Here is a 16,550-nt window from a genome sequence, read left to right as displayed (position 1 = left end):
GGCTTTAAACAAGACGTGACAATACTACCCAGCTTTTTCCAAACAATAAATGACAACACGGGTACCAATAAATGTGGAATATCTGACCATAATCAATGACACAACTTTCTCATTCTTCAAGATGGAATCCGATGCTCCTGCCACCAGCTACGCCCCTGCCCTCACTCCTTTCTTCACGAGTGAATCCAATGCTCTTGCCTCTCCCAACTATAAATAGCTGAACCTCCTTACGTTGAAGCATCACTCATTTCTCATATCTCTCAAGTGCAATGTCTTCCTCAGCTCCATCAAACCCACCAAAGAAATATTGGGGGACTATCATACCTGAAGGTCTCGAACCACCAATGTGCTTCTGTGGTGACCTTTGTAAGCTCCGCGAGTCGCATGACATCTCACACCTATGGGCTGCGCTTCTTCATGTATGCCAACTATGAGTATGACAAGCCTCAATATGCAACAACTGGTTATCGACCGGTACGGTAACAGATATCCGCCTCATCTCTTCCGATTTCGCACCCTCTTTTACTAATCGCTCATCTTGTTCCATTTGTTCAGTCCCCTCCACCGCTTTGTGATTTTATTCAGTGGCTCGACAATGAGCAAAATGACTCACAGAAGCAGTGGGTCGACATGAACATGAGGTGGAGAAGGGAAGCGTACGTACGTCGGGAGTACGAGCAACAGCAAGAGGAACTTCGCCTCAAGCGGGAGGAAGAAGCGCGCATGAGGAAGGTGGCCCACGACCTTACCGTGGCTCAAGCTCGGGAGGCTGAGAGGGAAAGAAAGTGGGAGAGAGCCCGCCGTGCTAAGGCGGCAGGTCCTGATGCCCTCCGAAAGGCAAAGTATCCTAGATGCACTCAGTAGAGAGTACCTAATGTAACCCGACATACTTTCCCTCCCTAAGGTATGTTATGATTAGGATCGACGCACTAATAAGTAGGTCTTAGTGCGAACCGTACATGCCACCTTTGTTTCCTCATCGTGTCGTCACGGTTACAGTGTATTGTAATATTTTCACCCTATGTTTAATACTATGTTGTCCTCGTTCGCACCCCATACCCACGTAAAATGTTGCGACTGCTAATTACTGAATTTTTATTCTCTGACTATTACATAACCTACTCCAAATTTAAATTCTTAATTTCCTTACACCCCTTCCTTTTTATTTCTTCAATTACACAAAAAATTACATTTTTAAAGAAGAAAAACCCTAACCACCCTCTCAGAGGGCGGTAAGGGGCTAACCGCCCTCTCTGGGCCTAACCGCCCCTCAGGCCTGCAGACGTCTAGTTTTGCAAATTCTTCTATGGGGAATCTATTTATTTAAATTTTTAATAAAAAAATATAAAAATAAATAAACTCTTACTACTAACCCTTATATGAATCGTCATCTCTCCTCCCTCTGGTTAAGTCTCAACTAGTAAAATATATGTATGGTAAGTCATTCGATGTTTTCTGAAACTTCGGTGTATCTAAATTTGTACAATTGACCATGTCAAAATGGAGTTCGGACATCAAACCTAGGATGAACCGTTTAGCAAGAAAATAGTAACTTTTCTGTTAAAATTATGGATATGACTTAAACACACAATGCTAACTTTAATTCTTAGGTACTCTTTTTTCTCGGAAGGTTCTTAGAAGCTTGTTTGAATTGTGATTAAGAAAGTATACTCGAGAAAAAAAAGTGATGAAAAAAGTATTTGAATCCAATCTAAATTTTAGCTAAATAGAAAATCTTACAGTAAAATATCTTTGTGTAAAGTTTTAGGCCATCTCCAGTACAGCCATTTCCAGTGCTATAGCGCTGCTATAGTATTATGGAGAGATTAAGGTACTTTAATTTTTTTATTCTCTCTTATTTTTAACACTGATTATAGAGGAGATTAATGAAAAGTAGAAAATAGGTAATGGGTGGATGACGGAACCCGGCGCTGACGCCGAGCTCCGCAAGCTCGTGTTGCTCGAGTGCCTCGGCGTCTACGACCACTCCCTCGCCATCAAGATCGGCGTCCACTTCTTTCTCTGGTACGCCAATTGCCTATTGATTTTTATTGAATACCCCATGCGGTCCTTAATCGATTGATTGATTGCAACTACGGAAGATTAGAGCGTAACCGTTGGAATATTGTGCGGATATATGTGTCCTCTGTTTCGCCCTCTGACTTCTCATGCACATCCATGGTCATGGTATTCTTCTTGTTCATTCAAATGTGCGTTAATTGCACACTCAGACGATTTCTTGTTCTCACGTGAATTTGTTTTGTAACAAAAACTTAACTCTCAAAACAAGAACGGGGGAACTTTTTTGAAAGACAGAACAGGGGAGCTTTAACTCTCTGTTTTGATGAATTTAGGATCAACTTAACTATTTTGCTCTTATAAGAACTTCTGTTGCAGCTCTCTTTCGGTTGGTTAAGATATTGATCAATTTGAGTAGCCATGCTGATTCTGGTCTGAAATGTCTGGTCTGCTCCATACTGGGATGTGATAAACACTACACGATCTTTACATGTGTAACTTAGCGTGGACCAACCTTTGGAGTATGGCTTTATAAGGCTTAATTTTGCTCAAAGTTTATTCTTTGATTGTTTAGTTGCCTATTTTGATTCTAAGTATGTCATTGATTTTCTTTGTTTTATTCTAGGTGTCTCGTGCTTTTGTAACTTATGCAAGGCTATATGTTGTAGGAAGTAGGGGGCATATCTAGTAAAAATGGGCTAAGTGTTGATAACTTTAGAATTTGTCACAAGCCTACTTTGGATTTGTGGCGAGCAGTGTTTGCAAATGTTGCACTGCTTGAACGACATTGCAACAATGACAACATTTTTTATGCTTGTTGCAACAAATGTGCTCATATTGCTTGCAACAATTTCAAACACTAATTGCACCTAATCGAAACAATGTATGCTACAATCATTTTCAAATTTTCAATACTTAGCTTTCACCGCGAACGAACAAAATAGTCCGTTGCCCACCTAATCCTTTGATTAACTAAGGTGATGTTTGGCCCAACACTGAAACCATGCTTCATTGCTGAGCTAGAGGAAACTGGCCAAACACCTAAGGCTCCAAGGCTCGGCACCATAGAAGCCTAGGTCCTTTGGAACCCGACACTCGAAAGATGCGTATGAAGTCTTGAGGTTACTAGATGCATGGTATAGACTCTAGAAACATAGGAAGCATGGGAGGGTAAGTTCACAGCAGCGACTAGAGTGTGGCTGGCAGCAACAAAGGTTATGAACGCTGAAGACTAACATGGAAACTTTATTTGAGTTTCGATGGTACCTGCGTTCGCCAGTAGAGAAGAAAAAGCGAGAGAGAGAGAGAGAGGAGGTCGGGCTGTTCGGGCCGAGCAGGCCGGGGAGAGAGGAGAGGAGAGGAGAGTGAGTTTTGGGCTGGAGGAAAAGATGGCGGCCTGGTTCAATTTTTCTTTTTCTATTTCTTTTCCTTTTCTTTTTTCTTGAATATCTACATACACTTATACATACATATATGTATATACAGTGCGTGTATATATATATATTATTTAATATACTATAAAGCAAGCAATATATATAATCAAGCAATTCAAACAATGCAAATCAAACAATTGCAATTAATTTTAAAACCTTTTGTATATACACATATATGCATATATACTATTTAAGTTTTTAATTATTCTATTTTTTTTCTTTTGTATTAAAAGGATTTTTTGATTTATGATGAAATTAGGCTGTTACATTACTGCTTAGATATTGCCCAAGCTTGCGTCCAGCCAAATTGGCAAATTTTGTTTGCTTTGGTTTCAATTTAAGACACTGCAAGCTCTATAGGGTGTTATTGATAGACAGGACATGAAATTCTGAGTTTCCCAATCCATTCGGTTACTTGTGTTGTGTGACATCTGCCCTTCTCTTGTGCTGGATTGGTAACTATTAAACAGAACTGATAATTTGATGAATTAATGGTAATGGTGCTGCCGTCATGCCAGCACGCGGAGGTCTTTCAGTATTGTGTTTCTAATAGAACTTAAATTTTGACTCCTGCTGCTGTTTTATCAATTTAGTGTTTGAGGTTAAGCAGATCGTACATTGAATTTTCAAAAATCTGGTACCTACCTTATGACTGTAGTTGGTACCGAGATATGGATTTTTGTTCTGATTATAATTGTTCATAGCTTTGACTTATCTTAATCTATGGAGTTATCTTAATTGTTCTTAATCTAGCATACAGCTTAAACAAAGAGTTAAAATCATACTTGCTGATTACAGAATTAATTTGGTTTCAAGTTTAGTGATATTTTTTTTTGTTTTTTTTACACTTGTGTGTTGGTGTTTTAGTGAAAGAGTATGCTTTTGGAATCTTGTATGACGTGTATTATGTAGTGGAACAGGCAGTCCTATTCAGACAATTGGAGCGATGGAAATCATCATTTCTAAGATTTTGTTGTGGCTCTTAAGACCCATTTTCATATATAAAACAGATGCCTCTTGTGTTCCCTTGGCAGTTCCGTTTGCATGTTAAGCATTGATCGAGCAATAATATAGTCTCGTCCTTGCAGAATCCATGTATGGACATTTTTTCTTCCAGTTTTGCTATTAATAAGTTTACAGTTAAAAAGAAGTTTCTCTGAAAGCCTTGCTCTTCGATAACATCTAGACTTCAGTTGATGTTTACAGCCCTCTATTAAACTTTGCCAGCTGAATTCACACCCAAATGTAAGGAACTGATATTGGTCTGGATCTGGTTTTGAGCCCTTAATACGAATTATTCAATTATTTAGTGAATTTTTTTTCTCACATGGAATATCGAGCATGTTAAGTATAAAAATTGGAAACAAAACCCTTTCTTATACCAATTAAAGGATGACGTTTTATGGAGTTCTTTTTTTTGATAATTTTCTCGTCCCTATATCGTTTTCTTTTATGTATTTCAGGGGCAGCGCTATCAAGTTTCTTGGAACGAAGCGTCATCATGACAAGTGGTTGGTGGCCACGGAAAATTATGTAATCAAGGGTTGTTTTGCCATGACAGAACTAGGTCACGGGAGCAATGTATGTGAAGATATTGTGTTAGGCATTTCTATTCTTGACTGTTTAATTTCCGTAACCGTGTTGATGAAGTTTCGCTTCACCTTTTCTTTCTACAAAAGGTGCGAGGCATTGAGACAATAGCAACTTATGATTCAAAAACAAGAGAGTTTATCTTAAATACTCCATGTGAATCTGCTCAGAAGTACTGGATTGGTGGAGCTGCTAACGTAAGATGAAGTTTCACTTACCTAACTGTGTGCATCTACGCTTTGCATTTGGTTATAACTTACTAAAAATGTTCATGCCCTTTTGCAGCATGCTACACATACTTTGCTCAGCTTCTTATAAATGGGAAAAACGGAGTCCATGCTTTTGTAGCTCCAATTAGGGATGAAGATGGAAATGTGTTGCCTAATATCCATATCGCTGACTGTGGCCATAAGATTGGATTGAATGGTGTTGATAATGGGAGGATTTGGTGACTAATTGTATTTCTTTAGTTTTTGTTATTATTCTGTATTTTATGCATTGTACCAATCCAATTTCTTTACTTCCATACCAGGTTTCATAATATATGTGTTCCTCGCGAGAACTTGCTGAATTTGGTTGCTGACGTTTTGCCAGATGGGCAATATGTTAGCACGATAGATGATCCAGATCAGGCTCTCTCTCTCTCTCTCTCTCTCTCTTCTCTCTCTCTCTCTCTCTCTCTCTCTCTCTCTCTCTCTCTCTCTCTCTCTCTCTCTCTCTCTCTCTCTCTCTCTCTCTCTCTCTCTCTCTCTCACACACACACACACACACACACACACACACACACATTTCTATAATAAAAGAAGTGACCATGTTCTGATTTGCAGAGGTTTGCAGCTTTTCTGTCTCCGCTTACTCTTGGTCGAGTAAACATTGCAGTTAACTCGGTCTACATTTCAAAGGTGTGTTGCGAGGCATTTTTTTCTGGAAGCACAGAAAAAAATGTTCTGTTTACACTTTTTGTTGATGGATTCAAGAAGTATAGTCCCCCAAGCTTGCAGTCACTGGCATTTAGAATTTAACTGGGCAATTAGTGAATCTGGTCCCAGTAAAATGTAAACTAACCAGCTAGACCGAAGTGGAACATCATTCATCTGGGATAGGGATAGATAACAAGTTTGTGCACCTTTTCTGAAAGCATTGCTATAAGTATACTAGGAAATAAATTCCAAAACCTAGCACAATTTAACAAGAGATGGAAATTATCTGGGACTTGATTGTTTATTTGAAGGAACCGACTGTTTCCGGTTTTGCTAGCAAACATAAGGTCAATATGATCTATTTATTTCTAAAAGGACTAACTTGACCAAAGTTGGACCATTTACTGCCAGTAATAAGCCATTGACAATTGCTGGTCCCCATGAGAATTGTGCCTTGTGTTCACTGTTCAAGCTTAGATATGTAGCGAACACACTTATATGTTCTTTATTTTCCATGCATGCAGGTCAGCCTAGCGATTGCTTTAAGGTACAGTTTGTCAAGGAGAGCCTTTTCAGTTACACCAGATGGTCCTGAAATGCTGTTACTTGATTATCCCAGCCACCAGCGACGCCTTCTACCACTGCTAGCAAAAGTGTAACCAACTAGTGTGCTTTTGTTTTGTGTACCTACAGTGAATATTTACTAATTCGTCATAAGAATAGTTCCTAGTCTAGCTTGGCTATTTTTGTTCTAATCTAGTTACAAAGTTGTGGCTTATGTCGTATAAAGATTCCATACTCTAATTGAGATCACTGATTCTTATCCTCTTACTGTTTTTACTTATGTAGCAGTCATCATATCCCTATGTTTCTGTGTGCAGATGCCTGATGAGCAGTGCTGGTAATTTTATGAAAAGGATGTATGTTAAGAGGACTCCTGAAATGAGCAAAGCCATACACATCTACTCTAGTGCTCTGAAAGCTACACTAACTTGGCAGAATATGACTACCCTTCAGGTACTGTTGAAACTTGAAAGGGTATCATTATGTTTGTTTATTTGGGTCACTATTTCTCAATGGATTTTCTTTAAATGCATTAGGAGTGTCGTGAGGCCTGTGGTGGCCAAGGTTTGAAAACAGAGAACCGTGTAGGAATCTTCAAAGCTGAGTTTGATGTCCAGTCCACATTTGAGGGTGATAATAATGTTCTAATGCAGCAGGTTATTGTTGTTTTCAGTCATCCAAGTATTTTGTCAAAGGTGCTTCTTATGGTTATAACAATTAAACCTGTTTAGGTAAGCAAAGCACTTTATGCTGAACTTTTGGCGGCACAAAAGAAGAAGAAGCCATTCAAGGGATTGGGGTTGGAACACTTAAATGGTCCAAGCCCTGTTATTCCTGATAATCTGACGAGTAGCATATTAAGGAGCTCCAAATTCCAGGTAAAGAACCATGATTCAGTTTGTTACTTCTATTTTATGAATATATCTCTGGCATGATGTTAATCTAGTTGTTGTGTGTGGGTTTGTGCACATGAATAGATGGACTTGTTCTGCTTAAGGGAGCAAGATTTACTAAAGCAGTTTGCTGAGGAAATTTCTCACCATCTGGCTCAAGGAGAAATCAGAGAAAAGGCATTGATGCTGGTAAAATTCAGTTTTTACTGCTCTTTATTTTCTGATGTAAAATTCCTTTGTCATTGATTTAAATGACATTTATCCAGAGCTACCAACTCGCCGAAGACTTAGCTAGAGCATTTACTGAGCGTACGATCCTCCAAATATTTTTGGAGGATGAGATGAATGTTCCTGCTGGTTCCCTAAAGGTAATATTCCTTCAATTGTTGTTGATCTATAATTGTATTGTTTGGTGTCCACGATAGTTGAATATATCCTTGATCAATCTTTTCTCTTTGGCATGGGAACTATCTATGATCCTCTCATGTAAATGTTAGTGATACTGTAACCTCTTATGATAATATAACCTTTAATTCATCGTCTGCAGGAGGTGCTGGGCTTGCTGAGGTCTCTGTATGTCATGGTTAGCATAGATGAATCTACATCTTTTCTAAGATACGGGTATTTGTCACATGAGAATGTAGCCGGTGCGCGGAAAGACGTCATGAAACTGTGCAGTGAACTGAGGCCCCATGCGCTTGCTGTTGTCAATTCTTTCGGAATTCCTGATGCTTTCCTCAGTCCACTTGCTTTTGACTGGATTGAGGCTAATGCAATGTCTTCCGGGAGCCACTGATATCAAACTGCCATGTAACAGCCAGGTTGTCTTCATTATAGCAACTAGGTTGTCCTGTAAAAGTACTGAAGATGGACGGCAGAAACATAGATAACATACAACAACAGGTGCATTGCTGCTTTCTGTAGTTCACACAGTTTACAATAATTGTTGTGCAGTGTATAGTTTAAGAGACTGATGCTGCGAAAGGGGAGTTTGTTGTAATATGTTCTTCGCAATAGACATACTTGAACAACCGGATGTAGCATTATATTACATATAATGTGGCTCACAGAGTAAATAAATTACTGGGTGTTGTAACCATGCTTTTTAAAGCATTGCATTGTCGTCCGGGCGGGCTGCAGCCCTGGGTGTCGCTCTTGCCTTGTTCGTAGGTATGGCGATTGCCTGGGCATCCGTGGTGTCACCTAGGCACGGTATGGCATCTCTCTGGTGCCTAGAAGCATGAGGCAGACTCCATTTAGTAAGCCAGCGTGGGTGGGCAGGCACACATGAGAAAGGAGTCCTGCACGGGAATGGCATGGACGCGCCGTGCGGGAAGAGAAGGGAGGGAGAGAGAGGGGGAAACTTAATTAGAGACAGAGGGAGAGAAGGGAGAGGGCGACGTAAGGAGGCGGTGGCAGCGGCGACGGCGACAATGCAACTCAAGAACTTGGTGGCGGCGGTTTTGCTTTGGTCCTTCCTGTGCTCTACTAGGCGGGTTGCGCAGTGGATCTCCTCCTGTCCTCGACGGTGGAACACCTCTTGTCCTCAACAGGACCTCCTCTGGTCTTCTCCTCAGCAGGTCTTCTCAGTTGCAGTAGGTCTTCTCCTCTGCTCTTCTCATCGGTTGATGCTGCTCTTCTTAGCTCTCGGTGCTGCTCTTCTCGGCGATGGCGGGAAGACATCTCAGCTCCCGATGCTTCTCTTCTCTGCTCTTCTCAGCTCCCAGTGCTGCTCTTCTTTGCTCCCAGACATTGTAAGTTATTTGTCTTGTTTCTTTTCGGGTTTTTCGCAATGTATTGCAATGCATTCACAGCATAGCTTTACTAATATATGTGATTGAGCATGGATGTTGAGTTTTTAGATGAAGATTCAACTTGTATGTGATCTGTTGACTCCAATATGTGATTGAGCACAGAGAATTCCTATTAAGCAGATGCATTGCTGCCTTGTTAGCTCTGTTTTTGTTGCAATGTATATGTATTGCTGCAATGTATTGCATTGCTACCTTTTAATTTTCTTGATTGCTGCAATGTATGGAATTGTTGCCTTGTTAGTTTTTTTGTTTGCTGCAATCTATGTTTAGTTTGTTTTGCAATTGAGCTATGTTTAGGTCTTCTAGCTCTATGTTTAGCCCAGTTGCAAGCATTCTATGTTTTGCAATTGAGCACTGAGCAGTGAGTAGATTGCTTCAAGTAGCATCTCTGTTTTGCAATTGAGCACAATAGCTATTTAGCTCTGTGTCTTCTAGACTCCAATTCTACTGCAACAGCATGTTTCATGCCCTATTTGGATAGGTTGTGGCTCTAGAGCTTCTAGCTAGCTGAGGAAACGGATGTGGTTATTGAATTTTGATTGTTGGTTTTTAGAATAAACTTTTAGCTTCTCAACACATCAAAATCAAGAAAAGCTCATCTTAGCCTACTTCTCAGCTTCTAGTTCATTCCCTTTCATCCAATTGCAGATAAAGCAATTTCTCAGCTACAGCCGCTTCCTCACCCAGCCAAAAGCCACCAGAAGCTGGGGCTAAAAGCCAGTAGTTTCGATAGGTTCTAGCTTTTTTAGGGAAAATTCAGAAAAAAGCCTATCCAAACGGGAGGTCAGTTTGACTAGCTCTATTGATTAGCAATGTTTTGCCATGAGTATTAGAGCATGACTAGACTCTATTGATTTTTTTTATGCAACACATTAGCAACATCTCTATTTAATTGATTTTTGAAATATGCTAGCTTTGTTTCAGCATAGCAGCAACACACAAGACTTTATTGATTTTGAAATTTGAGCTGATTGAAGCCTTCTATTTTTTTGTATGCAACACAGCAGGAGCTAACATTGCAATGGCGAGTCCATCTTTTGTCGTTGCTGAGTATGATCCCAAGACTGATCCAGCCAAGAAGGCAAAGTCCAAGGATCCGAGCTGGTAGTATGGGTATTGAGCGGACCTAACAATTAGGGATGAGGTGACATGCACCCTCTGTGATGTCAAGGTTCGTGGAGCGATAAAAAGGCTCAAGTAACATCTAGCGGGTGGCTGTGCAGATGCAAAAATTGGTGAGAAGGTGTCTAGTGCAATCAGAAGGGAGATGGAAGCATACTTGCAAGCCAACAAGAGAATAATCCCATTGTTCTTCCTGCATGAGGAGGTTGGAGAAGAAGATGAGGTGGAGGTGGTAGTAGATGTAGAAGGTTTTGTTGTACGCACACATACCTGCAAGTGCAGCAAAGTTCAGGGACATCATCCAAGAGGAGGCATGCGTCAGCAAACAAGATAACACCAACAAGCAAGACCACATCAAAGCCAAAGGCAACCAAGCCAAAGATGTTCAGGGCATTTCAACCCACAATTCAGTCTAGCACAAAGACCAAGGAGGAGAAGCATTATGTGAATATGCAATAGGCATTATTTTTCTATGAGTGTGGCATACCATTTAATGTAGTAGCCGCAAGACAATTGCATATTGCTATTGAGGCCACCGCACATATGGTTTAGGGTACTAGTCTCCTACACCATATCAGCTTAGGGAGCCATTGCTTCAGGATGCTGTGAAGTTGACAAGTTCCATGAGAGAGGACCACGAGTGGGCATGGAAGCATTATGATTGCACACTTATGTCGGATGGATGGACCGATAGGAGGGGATGCAACTTGATTAATTTTCTGGTGAACAACCCTAAGGGGACTTACTTCTTGGAGTCTGTTAATGCATAAGTGATGTACATTATACAAACACGCTTGCTGATTTGTTGGAGTAGAAAATTGAGGATGTTGGAAAAGACAAGGTTGTTCAAGTTGTCACTGATAATGGTGCTAACTTCAAGGCAGCAGGTAAGCTTCTAATGGACTAGATTCCTACATTGTTTTGGAGTCCATGTGCTGCACATTGTTTGGACCTAATGCTGGAAGACATAGGAAACTTGAAGGAATTTAAGAAGCCGATTACACGTGCAAGACGTGTCACAACTTTCATCTATAGGCATGGGAGGATTCTTAGTGTAGCTAGGGAAAAGACAGGTGGGGCTGATCTTTGGGACCCTCAACCACTCGATTTGCCACGTCATTTCTTACTTTGAAGAGTTTGCACAAGCATAAGGGTGCATTGAAGTGCTTTTCTGTCAATGAAGCGTGGATTGGGAACAGATTGGTCAGAATTAAACTGGTGAGGATGTGCATGACATTGTACTCTCAATAGAGTTTTGGAATTCAATTGAAGATTGTCTAGAGCTTTAGCCCCACTCCTTATTATGCTTAGGGTGGTTAATGATGATGAGAAGCCTACAATGCCTGAGGTTATAGCACTAATGACTCATGCAAAGGAGAAGATCAAGCTAAGCTTCACTATCCAATCGAAGAAAGCTTTGCTCAAGAAGATCATGGATATTATTGAGCGCCGTTGGAGAAGCAAATGCATCATCCATTGTATGGGGCTGCACTGTATTTAAACCCAGAAAATTGCATCCCCTCATAAGAGTTGATGATGATGCCACTGTTGGGCAGCTAAGAGGTTGTTTCCTTGATGTGCTTGGAAGAATGGTGGAGGATGAGGAAACTTGAGGCAAGATTAATGCTCAAGTCATGAACTATGAATTTCTTACAGGAGATGCATTTTCAAGTAAAATGTCTAAACAAAATCTCGAGTCAATGAGCCCTCGTAAGTGCTGCATTTGCTTTTAATTTCAGCAAGTTTACATCTCAATAATTTAATTCCAGCAAATGTATTCCATTCCTAACTCCTAATATATGCTTGTATTTGCAATTTTAGTTGATTGTAGACATTCATATGGTGGTCATGCTATTGAGATACAAAGGTTAGGTAGGCGTATTGTTAGTCCTTATGCTTCATCATATGGTTGTGAGCGAAACTGGAGTACCTTCGAATTTGTAAGTTACAAAGCACCATCCATGTGTTTTGATGTTTTCCTATTTCTTGTTGTTTTGACCATATTTGCTATCTTGTAGATCCACACTAAGAAAAGGAACCAGTTGCTGCATAAGATATTGAATGCTATTCTCTTTGTTTTCTACAATCGAAAGATGAAAACTAGATTTCAAAACAAACGTGAGAAAAAGAGGAAAAGTTTTGACCCTTTGATCATTGAGGAGTTTGATTGGAACAATGAATGGGTTGATTCATTGCCTGTACCCACTCAAGGTGGTCGCGGGTGCGACTGCGACATCACATGGGAGCTTGTTGATGAAGCTATTGGTGCTTCACGTTCTCTTCAAGGTCAAAATGTTCCAAGGAGAGCTCATAGAAACAACCGTGGCGAGCTATTGACCTACAAGAGTGCAAGAAATTCTACAACCGTGGTTGAAGACTTGAGTTCGGGCAATGAAGAGGAAGAAAATTAAGATCTATATGATGATGCAGATGTGACCGATTGTGAGGATGATCCTAATGGTTCCAATGATGGTGGAGAAAACATGGAAGCTGCAAAGATCTGTGATGAGTTTGATGATGGGTATTGAGATTTGAGAGATGAGAGATGAGAGTTGGTTTTTGCTACTTTTTGTTGTGCTACACTAGAAGCTTTTCTTATTATGCTATTGGACTTTAAATTTGTGGTTGTGGACTTATGTTATTGTTATGTAATGCTGCTATTGGACTTTTGCTAATTAATTCTTAGATTTCAGATTTGTCACTTACATCATTACATGTAATTTTCAGATTTCAGACTTGTGTTGTGCTAACTATTGAGCTCCATTTTTGTATAGGTTGCTGCATGGGATGAGAGAAGAGAAGCCGAGAGGAGAGAAGAGAGCTTGGATCATTGGTAGCACAAATGTTAGTATATATGCTAAATTGCTACTAAAATTTGGAGTAATTATAGGTTAGGATGTGAGTATAGCATCGCCTCGCCGTGCACCATACTCGCCTAGGCAACTAGAAGGGGGTGGGTCGCTATGCCTCGCCTTCCCGCCTTAAAAACCATGGTTGTAACTGAACATCAAACAAAACAAGCTGGTAGTGCTGCCTTCAAGATGCTCAAAACAGACTCTAAGATGGATTGAATAACCTAGCGGCTTTCCCATGTTCAAATCCATGTTGCTCAAATGTGCGTCATGATGACAATTATCACAAATATTGTTAACAACAAATCTAAGTGTCCCGTTTGGATACCTGGTGACTTCGTGGCGAGCCTAGTAAATCTAGACCATTGGATGGAATAAAAAGGAGGAATAAGAAGGAGGAGTAGGAGAAGGCAGGATTGGAATTCACATTTTCGTCGGATTCTTCATCGATTCAACTCCCTCACTGTGAAGTTGATCTCTAATTAGTCCGTAGTTGATGGTAAGTTAAGTTAGATGGAAGGATTTTCCAACAGAGTTCAGGATTTGTCGATCCTGTTGACGTGTAGCAGCTTAATTTGAAAACTGAGACTATTTGGTTTCAAATTTGTCTCTATGATTAAAAAGAAAGTTGTAGGTCTCGTCAATGTCATTCCAATGGTGCCAGACTCCTTCATTTTGGTTAATAAAATAGTTATGTTATCCGTCGAGTTTAAGTCCATGCAATTTTCTTTGTTCTTCGGTCTTCAAGTTCCCACCCAACATCATACAAGCAAAGTGGTAGATAATTTTCCATAACTTTGGTAATGCCTTGTATGCATAGTTTTTGAGCATATGAAGCATTTTTTTTTTCTGTGTAGTGCAATTGTGTTTTGGTGCTAAAATATGCTTGTAAAGGTGGTAGTACCTTTGATCGTGCTTAGCCGAGCTTTCTTCATCATCTTCAGTAAAAGGCAAGTAAATGTAGCGGTGGTTGTTATAGCTATAACTTGTTATTTTACTACCTCCATCTTTAGAATGAAGCACATGATGATCTTAATAATCAGAATATGATGAGTTTCTTTCTGCTCTAGCATGATTACTAATTTAATGATATTCTTGAAGTTAAATATGAATAAAGTATTTGTCATTAATACACCCTACATAGGAGATGGAGTTTACTTGTCTTTCACATATGAAATTGTTGAAGTCCAAATTGTGCATCATTTATAGTTGTCATATGCAACATGGCATGTGTGTAGTATTTACATTTGAGATCCATGTCTTTGTGACATCTTTCGTAGATGAGGATGGCTGCCTGTATTTCATTCCCATGGAAGAGTTGAAGTTCAGAATATGTAATGCGAAGTACTGTTAAAATGAAGTATGTCTTACGCACTTGCTTAGCCACTCTTATACAAGTGAACCCAGCGGTAGTGACATGCTTTATCTTACTATTAGATTACCTCAACCTCTTTAATTGCAGCACATACATATATTCCAATGAGCTAAATTTATGATTGTTACTTATTAACATGTCCAAAGTTTATATGATTCACCAATCATGAGGTTAAGGAAATGGATTGTGTCGTTCTTCATATTCTTCATTAGAAAATTCAGGCAGCCCATAAGTAAGTTGGAAGTTGTGCTGTTTAAATATGCACAAAGCATGTCATGTGCATATCATGCATTGGACGTTATGTCATGCAGCTTTCACGACCGTACTAGTATAACATCGTATGTTACTCGAGAAGGGGTATGGTGTATACCTTTACCTTACCTGAGAAGGGGTAAGGATGAGGAACAACATGGCATGTGCATTCATATGCATCCTTGCAATACAACAACATTTTTCATTAGAATTGTGGATCGAATACATCTCTGTAATGCAGCGATACCTTGCATTGAAATTGTGGATTGAATGCAGGTTTGTGATGCGATAGCAAATTACAATTAAAGTACACTACTAAAGTTGAGTGCAGCGGTTCTTATGTAATGGAATTATGGATGAGCCATCGTATGCTGGTTATTTGAGTAATGTTACTACTTAATGATGATATAAGGATATACATTGTTTAACCTTATGTAACCGGTCATTGTTTTCGTATAGTTTTTAATGTGGTTCAGGATGCCTTATAATCTATGATGTTGTAGGATAATATTAAATATAATTGAGTCTTATGCCTTCTAATTGTAGTGACATTGAAACCCACATTTTCACCGTAGGAGTAGTTTTGGATAATTGCAGTAAGAAGTCTATAAAATACTCATGTCTAGTGTTAAACCATGAAATGCTTTAGTATGGTACTAGAGTTGGTGATGTTGTCTTTAAATTGAACTTAGTGATAAAGACATCACTCCCTCATATACAAACATGACAAGTAATCCTTTGGTTGCTACACCTACACTGTTGCAAGGTCCTATGACACGAGCTTATACACGCTAATTAAATTATTAGGTGTGCTCATTCCTCACTTTCCATATTCATAATTGTGAGTATGGGGTGCTACTAAATGAATATTTTTTTATGTTTTATTACTTAGAAATATGGGGAAAGTGCTATTCGGATGACCTTAAGTCAGCCCTTCATGTTGGAGTCCAACCAGCCCCAAAGTCGACCACAACTCAGCCTCCAAATTAAATTCGGAGCATGACAGATAGCCCGCATAAAATAACATCATAATTGCTAGGGGTGGAAAATGGATAGTAGATATCCATATTATCCAATATTTGTATTTGGTCAAACATAAAAGTGGTAAGAAAAATCTGTATCCGATTGAGACGAATTTGAATATGGATAATATCTGAATCCAAATACATAGAAATACTTCTATGGGATATAAATGAGTAACATAAAGTTACATTCTTTCAACTTGTTCTCTTACTTCATTCTTTCGATCATACTATTATTTTATTGTTTGGTATTGTACAACATATATTGTAGTGAGAAATCTAACCCTTTCATCTTGCATCTAACGGTCCAAAATCATCTAAAGTTATGGTATTGTATAAAAAGTGTCTCTTTGCCTTGAGGTAAATGATCAATCCATTAAAAATGAAGTTCCTTATGTTGAATTACCATCATTTCCATGTCAAATAAATTTATTATTTCACAATATTGGGGCTGGGTTCCCAGACAGGGAGAGCCTTCGGATACGGAGATATTGAAGGGCACTCAGAGCGACACGTGTTGGAGGTAAAACAGTTTTCTTGATTATCTTTCCGTTGCACTGTGGCTCTATTTATAGCCCATACCTGGCAACCACAGGTGCTGTTTACAAATCCTACCCCCTTACCTGCTACATTCCCGGAATATCCGGGGGCATTATGGTACAAATAAGCATAATCGCATAATTACAGAAGTATC

General features: G+C 39.5%; 1 protein-coding gene across 1 annotated transcript; it reads left to right on the top strand.

Moving 5' to 3' along the window:
• The first annotated feature begins 1,915 nt into the window (after window positions 1-1,915).
• On the top strand, window positions 1,916-8,529 carry LOC133883756 (acyl-coenzyme A oxidase 3, peroxisomal-like). The gene is given in 14 exon segments (XM_062323186.1): window positions 1,916-2,025; window positions 4,916-5,033; window positions 5,132-5,239; window positions 5,328-5,337; window positions 5,340-5,490; window positions 5,575-5,674; window positions 5,870-5,944; window positions 6,487-6,617; window positions 6,844-6,979; window positions 7,063-7,182; window positions 7,258-7,404; window positions 7,504-7,608; window positions 7,686-7,787; window positions 7,967-8,529. Coding segments are annotated over 14 exon segments (1,662 nt in total). The 3' UTR covers window positions 8,216-8,529.
• Window positions 8,530-16,550: the final 8,021 nt, after the last annotated feature.

The sequence above is a fragment of the Phragmites australis genome, chromosome 10 (assembly GCF_958298935.1).
Source record: "Phragmites australis chromosome 10, lpPhrAust1.1, whole genome shotgun sequence".
Classification (NCBI taxonomy): domain Eukaryota; kingdom Viridiplantae; phylum Streptophyta; class Magnoliopsida; order Poales; family Poaceae; genus Phragmites; species Phragmites australis.
The sequence above is the reverse complement of the archived record's forward strand: the minus strand, read 5'-3'. Positions and strand labels throughout refer to the sequence as shown.